The following is a 10,126-nucleotide window of genomic DNA, read 5'->3' as shown; positions in this document are numbered from 1 at the left end:
TTTTTTTTTCTTTCTGTAACCTATTTGAAAATTCAATTTAAAAAAAAAGCTGCCGTGCAGGTTGACAGTGGTTAAGAAGGCATACAGTGCATTGGCCTTAATCAGCCATGGGATTGAGTTTAAGAGCTGAGAGGTAATGTTACAGCTATATAGCACCCTGGCCAGACCCCACTTGGAGTACTGTGCTCAGTTCTGGTCACCTCACTGCAGGAAGGATGTGGAAGCCATAGAAAGGGTGCAGAGGAGCTTTTCAAGGATGTTGCCTCGATTGGGGAGCATGCCTTATGAGAATAAGTTGAGTGAACTTGGTCTTTTCTCCTTGGAGGATGGAGGATGAGAGGTGACCTGATAGAGGTGTACAAGATGATGAGAGGAATTGATGGCAAGCATGAGAGGGCACAGTTTTAAGGTGCTTGGAAATAGGTACAGAGGAGATGTCAGAGGTCAGAGTGATGAGCGCATGGAATGCTGCCCAACCTACTGAGTTCCTCCAGCTTGTTGTACGTGTTACTTTGACCCCAACATCTGCAGTGTACTTTGTGTTTAATTTCCATCCTTGCTACTTTGCATTGGCTTCCTGTATTTTTCTTGTTCTTAAAGTTTTCAATGGTCTGGGACCAGAGTACATCATAGAATCCTTTCATTTTGTACTACTGCTTGATCTCTCAGGTTTTCCTCTGCTAGCCCTAATGCTTAAACCACCTCCCTCAAAAGATAAAATGAGGAAATCTGCAGATGCTGGAAATACAAGCAACACACACAAAATGCTGGTGGAATGCAGCAGGCCAGGCAGCATCTACAGGGACAAAGGGTCCTGACGAAGGGTCTTGGCCCGAAACATCGACAGTGCTTCTCCCTATAGATGCTGCCTGGCCTGCTGCATTCCACCAGCATTTTGTGTGTGTTCCCTCAAAAGATAATTGGCAGGTAAACTTTTTTGAACTACACTCCTAAACTGGGGAATTCTAAACCTAAAACAATAAGAGATGCAGACTCAGTTGATACTTTTGGTTCAAATTTAATTGTATAATTCAAGTTTAATTTTTCATTCAATCATAAATGAATACCCATGAATACAGCGCAATAAAACAGCATTACTCCAGAGCCAAGGTACAAAACATAGTATCAATAGTCACACACAGCACAGCACATACAGCACATAGTAGATAGCAGTAAAATACAGTCACACAAAAAAAACAATTATATTCCAAGTTCCTGAGTCCATGAACGTTTCAGCAGTCTGCAGTTGGACACAATGCAGTTTTTCTTCCTCCGAATGAACACTGAAGGCCAGCAGCACCATCATGGACATTGTGCCAAACTGCCTCTAGCACCGACTCCAACACCTCTCTCCTGGATGGCTGTAAACAGGTGACACCATGGCTTGAGGTCTAGTTCTCACTATGACTGAAGCCATGCTGCTCCTCTACCATTGGTCTGCTAATAAACTAGTGAACTGGACTTGCAGCATTTCATCTTACCAATGTGTAACAGGGTCTTGTAATCACAAGAAAAAAGACTAATACAATCACTCTCTGTTAGACTGCACACTGCCTTTGTGCACTGACTCCAATACCTCTCTGTAGCAGGCAGCAACACAGTACGCACTAAGTCCAATTCCTTCAATTTCTCTGAAAATGAGCAACTCGATGATGGGATGGATCTGCAATGCTTTAAGTTCTTAATGTTCAGTAGGGTCTTAAGATCATGAAAAAAATGTTTAAAAAGACCATAACACCTTTGTGAGCTCTGTTTAAGCCACTTAAACGTCAGCTCAAATTCTATTTATTTAACCTTGCTTTTAACTAAAATGTTTTTGTTTTTTATTTTCACGTTTATTTTTATCCTTTGATTTTATTTTCATATTTGCACTTCATCCCATTGTAAAGCACTTTGAACTACATTTTCTTTATGAAAAGTTCTCTATAAATAAGTTGCTATTTTTAGTTTTTTTCTCAGCTCAAGCTGGTAAAACCTGAGGGACAGGCATAGCCAAGCACAATCATTTTTCAATTGCTAAGAACTTCCAGGCTATTCTAGTGTTGTTTAGTATTGTGGCTTTCTGAAGATTTACATAAATATTTGCTGTGCGGGCCTAATTGCTTAATGCTATTGTGTAGTGACTTTGGGATGATACCAGTTGTAGCTATGACTATTGGGTCAATGTATATCCTGTTCATGTTCCAAAGTCTTTCAATTTCCTCTTTCAATTCAGATATTTCTGGTGTTTTTCACTTACTGATTTCTGTATGTTTTTTGTGTTTGGAATGGCTATATCTATTAAGTAAGTTGCTCTTGCTTGTTTATCCTGTAATATTATATCTGGACAGTTATTATGGATTGTCCTATCTATAATAATGGATCAGTCATAACATAATTTGTAGGACTCTGTCTCTAAAACTAGACCAGGCTTGTATTTATAGTAAGCTATCGTGTCCTTTATGAGTTTGTATTTTAAAGCAAGATTTTGGTGAATAATGTTTGCCATTTGATTGTGCCTGTGTAAGTACTCTGTTTGAGTTAAGCTGTTGCAGGATCCTTTAATGTGTCAGATTGTTTCTGGTTTCTCTTGGCATTTTCTGCATTTATTGTCTTGAATTTGTTGGTCTTTTATTGTACATTTTTGGTCACTTTTTGTGTCACCCACTTGTTCTTGTATTTTCAAGAGGAACCCTTCTGTTTTTGGGCAGAGGTCTCGAACTCCAAGTCAGGTATTCAACACTTACTTGTCAACATCTAGTCTGTTCAGATCTTGGGATATTTTCTATGGAGGTTCATGCTCTTCCAGTGGTTAACTTTTTCTTCTCAAGTGATAATTTCTTGATTTTTCTGGGTTGTGTTTTCATTTAAGTTTAGTAGTATGTACTTCTTATCAGAATTGCATATGCTCACAATCCTGTTGAATCCTGTTTTCGTTGATGAAAATATATCCATAGAAATTTTATCCGACTGATGTGTAAATTTTTAATGTCATCCTCCTCCTTTCTTGGAAGCGTTAATCTAAGTGCATTTGAGTGTACATAGTGTTTTCCAAAAATTGTTATTTCAGTTCTTAGTCTTTGTAAATTTTCCAGATCAGTTTCAGATCAAGATATTATGCCAAAAGAATACGTTAATATAGATATAGCAAAAGTGTTTGTTGCATTTATTATATTTCACTCTTGAGCTCTGTTTGGTAGATATTCTTAAGTAAATTACGAAAATGTTTTCCATTTATCTCACTATGTTCTTATTTCTTTGCTTGTTTATACCCTAAATACTTAAATGTTTCACATCATCCATCAGTTGCATTATATCATGCTGCCTTGTTTTATATTCTACGAGCTCAATTGCACCTTTCTTTACATTTAATGTTCTGCTCTTATTTAGTCCAAAGGTCATGCTTATACCTTTTGAAAATGTTTGGACTATTTGAATTAATTGCTTTAGTTTTATTGATGAGTGTATAATTTAAAATCGTCTACGTATATAAGATGTGTCAAGGTATAATTCATTTGGTTGTTTCTGACCTGATACCCTATTTTCATCCAATTCAGTAAATTAGGGAGTGATTTTAAAGCTAGTGGGCTGAGAGAGTCACTCTAGAAACTGGAGCACTGTCTCTTTGGAGGTTTTGCATTACCTGTTCACTTTTCCTGTCCGATATTAACATAACTCCCGTTTCTTCATTGTAACAGGCTCTACAACAGGTCATCAAAACTGTCCTGCACATCACCAGCATCAGCCTGTCCACCATCAAAGTCATACATACAGAAACATGCTGGAAGAGGGCCAGTAACATCATGAAAGATTGCGCCGACATTGTCCATGGACTGTTTGTCCCACTTCCATCAAGGACTTCCATGCCAGCACTTCCATATTCAAATTAATTTCCCCAAGCAATAAGGCTGATCAACACCTCCACCCACTAAACCACCCTTCCACACCCCATCACTACTTTATTATTTCATGTCAGAGTCTCTTTATGTATAGACATTTCTGTGCCCAGCGTTACTTTATGGTCATACAATCAATCTATGTATATAAGCTATCTTATGTATTTATGTTTATTGCATTTTTATTATTATCGTTCTTTATCTTGTTGTGTTTTTTTGTGCTGCATTGGATCTGGAGTAACAAATATTTCATTCTCCTTTGCAATCTTGGATTTTTACATAGTGTACGCCACCCAGTAAATGACATTTACGGCAGCAAAGGCAGCTGGGAAGACAGCCCTTGCGTAAATATCAATTGTGTCAGAATCAATAGGTCTGAATATGGACTTCAGCGTCAGCTTCTTGTGAAGAGCTGTGTTCTGTCTATCTGCCCGTGCTTTCCCATTCTCGAATTCATCTCTGTGGAGTAGTCTGTTGGCTCTGTGCAGTCTGTTGGACATGAGCAGCTCCTGATTCACCCCAGCAGCCGACAAGGAGAACAAGACAATTGCGTGCTTTCCGGTTCTCTTAATTTCCTGCAAAAAGAAGGATTACATATCAAGGATCAGAATTAGAATCAGGTTTATTATGATTTGCATATGTCATGGAATTTGTTGTTTTGTGTCTTTGTGTGTGTGTGTGTGTGTGTCTTAGCTTCTAAGCCCAGCGGAACCACTGCTTCTGACAGGAGAATGGGCAAAGGCGGATTACTGTCTCCTTAAAACCAGTTGCTCTGGGCAGATGGGGCTCACTGATAATCAAGGATCAACATGTTAAGGGTCAATGGGAGTGGGCAATTAAATGGTTCAGCATGGACTAGATGGGCTGAAGGGATGTTTCTGTGCTGTACTTCTCTATGACTCTATGATTCTAAGTGATCAAAGGCAATCAACTTTATTTGTCATATACAGTTACATGGATTAGAATTTGCTGGGTATGATGGTTAGGGCATGACTTGCACCAAAAAGTAACTTTCAACAATTATAAATAATAATTATATAAAAATATGTTACAAGTTAAAGTACAGATAGGGAATAAAATGTGCATAAATACCTGCATGCATTTACAATGTAAACTGCATTATAAGAAGTGATTTAAAGTATTTACAGTGCAGTGCATTGCCAGGGATAATGGATAGAGGGGATTAGGAGGGGCTGACTAGAATGGTTGATCTGATTAACTGCCTGGGGGACAGAACTTTTAAGATGGTGTGATGTTCTTGTTTCAATATCCCTGTAGTGCTTTCCAGAATGAAGATTTTGGAAAAGGTAATTTTCGGGGGGGAGGGGGTGTGGAAGTGTCTACAAGGCATTCCTCTTGCGCATTTCATGCCCAGGACACCTTACAGTCAAAGAAATACTGGTGTGGGGAAACCCAGCATGGAGATATGGCAGAGCAAGGCTCCACAAACAACATCATGATTTCACATCTACTGTTGGAGAATAAACATCAACCCTCGGACAATGTTCTCCTCACTCACTTTAACTCCTATTTAGTGCAATGCCCTGAACTTCCCTGGAGAGCAGGCACAAATTGCTTCTACAATCTCAGCCAAGGGATCATCTTGGACACTAAGGTGCTCCCCATGCATTGCATGGTAGCATCAGTACCAGATTTATGTTGAAGAGTCTGCAGCAGGGCCTGAACATGGGCCAGGGTTGAGAGAATGAGTCAAAGCTGGTAAGTTCACAGATGGGGGTAGAATTGCCACAAAGACAAACACCAGAAGATACCAGTGACTATATCAACCATCTGTAATCACTGTTCTGCAGCCACTCATACAGTTGGCTATTTTTTTTTTAGAGATACAGCACAGAATAGACCCTACCAACCCTTCAAGCTATGGCGCCAGCAACCTCCAATTTAATCCTTGCCTAATCACGGGACAATTTACAATGACCAATTAACGTACTAACTAGTATGTCTTTGGACTGTGGGAGGAAAGTGGAGCACCTGGAGGAAATCCATATATTTACAGGGAGGACATAAAAGCTCCTTATAGAGGACATTGGAATTGAACTCTGACACCCCAAGCTGTAATAGCATCACGCTAACCGCTACACTACAGTGGCGCCCATCAGCTGGTGCATCTGGACCATACTACTGGAACAGGTTTCAGGGTAGTTCATAGGACAGGAAGAACATTAACCATATGCCTACCTGTTGGTGGTGCCTGTTGTTTTATAGGCAGAGAGCAGATAGGTGAGCAAGACACAAAATACTGGAGGAACTCAGCAGATCAGTCAGCATCTACGGAGGGGAATAAACAGTTGATATTTTGGGCGGAGACCCTTTTGAAGAAGAAGAAGGAATCTAATAGGAGAGGAGGGTGCATTCCTTGTATTCCTTCCTCTGCCCAGTTACCTTATTCTGTCCATTATCACCCTTTGGTTAATCCTCCTTCCCTTATAGTCAAAACTCTCCTCTCCTTTCAGATTCCTTTTACTTCAGCCCTTTACTTTCTCACATATGATCTTCCAGTTTTTCACCTCATCCTTCTCCAACCCACTCACTTACCTGCTCTCACCAATCACCTGCCAGATCGTATTGCTGTCTCTTCCACCCACCTTTTTATTCTGGTTTTTACCCCCTTTATTTGCTGCCCTGATGCAGAGTCTCATCCCGAAATGTCGACTGTTTATTTCCCTCCATAGATGCAGCCTGACCTGCTGAGTTCCTCCAGCATTTTGTGTCTGTGTAAATCTAGATTTGTAGAATCTCCTGTGTTTATGGTGAAGAAGGCAGTTTTGCACAACATGTTCAGGTAAAGAGTTTGATTTTGTATTGTAACACATGCCATGGCAGCGCTGTGGTTAGCATGATGCTTTTACCACTTGGGGCATTGGAGTTCAATCCCAGCATTTTCTGTAAGGAGTTTGTATGTACCTTCCCATGTATGCATGTGTTTCCTCTGGGTGCTCCAGTTCCCTGTCACGATCCAAAGATGTACCCGTTAGTAGGTTAATTGGTCATTGTAAATTGTCCTGTGATTAGGCTCGGGTTGAATCGGTAGATGCTTGGCAGTGCAGCTTGGTGGACCAGAAGGGCCTGTTCCATGCCATATATCTAAATAAGTAAATAAACATTCACACCCACATTTCAACCTAAAAATTGTTCAGTTCTCTATTACAGCAATACCCACCTGCCCACATGGTTTACTCTTCTTAATTTTGGCGCGTTGCTTTCTCATGTAGTCTGCATTGAAATGAGCAAACGCAAACTCAACCAGAGCAGCAAAGACGAAGACATAGCAGATCCAGAAGTATACATCTAGTGCTTTAATGGCAGATGCCCTAGGCAGGGACTTCCTCGCGCTGATCATTAGGGTTGTCATGGTCAGCACCGTGGTGATACCTGTACAGGGACAGAAGCTCACATCAGTTGTTTGCAGGTCTTTGTTTATGTATAGCTTTTTAAAAATAAATTCTACTCTTGTTCTTTATTTTTCGTGTAAATACCAGCAAGAAAATGAATCTCAAAGCTCTGGTGTGATCACTTGAGCCGAGTATGATTTTCTCCAAAGAAGTTGTCTATTGGTGGGTCTTTGGGTGCCTGTAGAGGCTGATCCACATAATCCAGGATGTTAAGTTGGATTCTCTTAATGAAGAATGTCTGTCGATGACTTCGTTTAATATAGGGAGGCTGGTGCACGGGCAGCCACCACACAGTCCTTGACAGATCGGGGTCAGGGTCCAGAGGCATGGAATGTAAGAAGACTGAGGACTCTTCATTGCTGCAGCCTTTTTCCACCTTTTCTGCCATTGTGATGTGCTGTCACCTTCTACCAGCTCCACTGTGGAGGTCTTGCTTGGAACGCTGTTTGTCTGGAACCTGTTTTGACATTTTTGGCCTAGGAAAGTCTCTGGCTATCTGCTCAATCTGTGTCTCTTATCATTTTGTACACCTCTATTGTCACCTCTCATCCTCCTTCGCTCTAAAGAGATTACTTTCTTTTTCAATATTTTTATTAATTACTTGCATAGACAAATTATGATATGGAAACAGAAACAAGGTTGAAATGCCCCATATCTATATATAGTAAGTTAACCATAATATTGAAAAGGTATATTCTAATCTAAATCAAAATCCCATAACAAAAAAAAAGGAAAAATGGGTAAAAAAACAGCTGTTTGGTTAAAAGAAAAGAAAAAAAATCTTGGACAGATAGTCATAAATTCAACTCTATAGTAGCCATCATCATTGCTGAACAGGTCAAAGATTGTGAAAGTAGTTCCAAAAAGGTCCCCATAATGTGAAAAATTCCTGACTAGGTATAGAAATAGAACTCCTTATATTCTCTAGATTTAAACATGACATAACATCAATCAACCAATGGGCATGAGTAGGCGGAGCAGCATTTTTCCATTTAAGCAACAAAACTCTTCTGGCTAAAAGAGAAGTAAAAGCAAAAATATGCAGATCATTCGGCTTAAGAGTAAAATCATTTCCTCCAACAATGCCGAACGAGGCAGTCAAAGGGTTGGGTTTAAAGTTTACTTTAAAAAGCTCCGAGAAAGTTTGAAATACTTCTTTCCAAAATTTATCAAGCCATGGGCAGGACCAAAACATATGAATTAGAGAGGCCTCTTCGACATTACACCAATTACAGTATGGAGAAAAATCTGAGTAAAAACGAGAGAGCTTATCTTTAGTTATATAGGCTCTATGAACCACTTTAAATTGTAAAAGAGAGTGATGTGCATGTAATGAACAGGTGTGAACAAGTTTAAAAATTTCATTCCAAGTATCCTCATCAATTGAAATCTGTAGGTCTTGTTCCCAGAGATTTTTAATTTTGTCAATGGAATGTTTCTCATTAACAACAACATACTATAAATATTAGAAATAGATCCATTATGAAAAAGGTTTCAGAGTAAAAATTGTATTAATTAAATTCTTATCTGGACATTTAGGAAATGTATGAAGTTGAGAACGCAAGAAGTCTCTAATTTGTAAATATCTAAAAAAAAGTGATCTTTACGAAGATTATATTTAATAGATAGTTGATCAAATGAGGAAAGACTATCTCCAACAAACAGATCCTGAAAACATTTAATACCTAGTCTATTCCACTCTTTAAAAACTACATCAGTCAAAAAGGTTTAAAAAAATAATTAGAAAAAATGGGACTAGAGAATGAAAAATTAAATATCCCAAAGAATTTTCTAAATTGTAACCAAATCCTCAAAGAATGTTTAACTACATAAAAATCAGTTAAATTACTTAAGGATAGAGGAAATGAAGAACCAAGAAGAGAAATAATATACATTTATTAACAGAATTAACTTCTGAAGAAACCCAAACTGGACAGTCATCACAATTATATAAACAAAATGTAAGGTAGTGTATGTTGACTGCCCAGTAGTAAAACCTAAAATTGGGTAGGGTTAATCCCCCATTTTTTTTTAAAGTTTTCTGAAGATGAACCTTGTTTAATCGGGGGGGGGGGGGGTTTATTCTTCCATAAATAAGAAGATATAATCGTGTCTAAGGAGTCAAAAAAGGATTTAGGAATAAAAACAGGTAGGGCTTGAAATAAAAATTCAGGCAAAATATTCATTTTAATAGAATTGATACATCCAATCAGCGATAAAGAAAGGGGAGACCACTTTGATAGTACCTTCTTAACATATTCCAAAAGAGTGATAAAGTTTTGTTTAAAAAGAAATTTATAATTCCTAGTAATTGTTATACCCAAATAAGTAAATTGATTTCTTACAATTTTAAAAGGAAGGTCAGAGTTGACTGATACCAAGTTATTCAAAGGAAAAAGTTTACTCTTATGAAGATTAAGTTTATATCCGGAGAACTGACTAAATTCAGAAAGTAATTACTGAGGGTAGAGAGGACTGCACATTAGAGATGTAGAGCAAAAGGACATCAGCATAAAGCAACAACTAAAGAGATTGCTTAACGCTATTCAATCCAAAGATATTCAATCCAACGCTATTCAATCCTCATGAACGCTATTCAATCCAAAGATCAAGAGCTAAGGTGAGTGGGAGGACAGATGATTGGGAAGCTTTTAAGGAACAACAGAACTTAACTAAAAAGAGAATACGGGGAGAAAAAATGAGGTATGAACGCAAGCTAGCCAGGAATATAAAGGAAGATAGCAAAAGCTTTTTTAGGTATGTGAAGAGAAAGAAGATAGTTAAGAACAATGTTGGGCCCTTGAAGATTGAATTGGGTGAAATTGTTATGGAAAACAG

The 10,126-nt window shown here is 38.5% G+C and overlaps 1 protein-coding gene across 3 annotated transcripts in view; it reads right to left on the bottom strand.

Moving 5' to 3' along the window:
• Window positions 1-1,022: 1,022 nt before the first annotated feature.
• The window catches only part of gabrd (gamma-aminobutyric acid type A receptor subunit delta), a 159,767-nt gene continuing 150,663 nt past the window's right edge, over window positions 1,023-10,126 (bottom strand). For all 3 annotated transcript variants that reach the window (XM_059952438.1, XM_059952437.1, XM_059952439.1), the window contains 2 exons: window positions 7,057-7,268; window positions 1,023-4,450 (listed from right to left, as the gene is read on the bottom strand). In XM_059952438.1, the coding sequence (XP_059808421.1) occupies window positions 4,151-4,450; window positions 7,057-7,268 (512 nt within the window). In that variant the 3' untranslated portion in view covers window positions 1,023-4,150. The remainder of the gene's footprint in view (window positions 4,451-7,056; window positions 7,269-10,126) is intronic.

This window comes from Hypanus sabinus, chromosome 27 (genome assembly GCF_030144855.1).
Source record: "Hypanus sabinus isolate sHypSab1 chromosome 27, sHypSab1.hap1, whole genome shotgun sequence".
NCBI lineage: Eukaryota > Metazoa > Chordata > Chondrichthyes > Myliobatiformes > Dasyatidae > Hypanus > Hypanus sabinus.
This window is presented reverse-complemented; position numbering and strand designations above follow the sequence as displayed.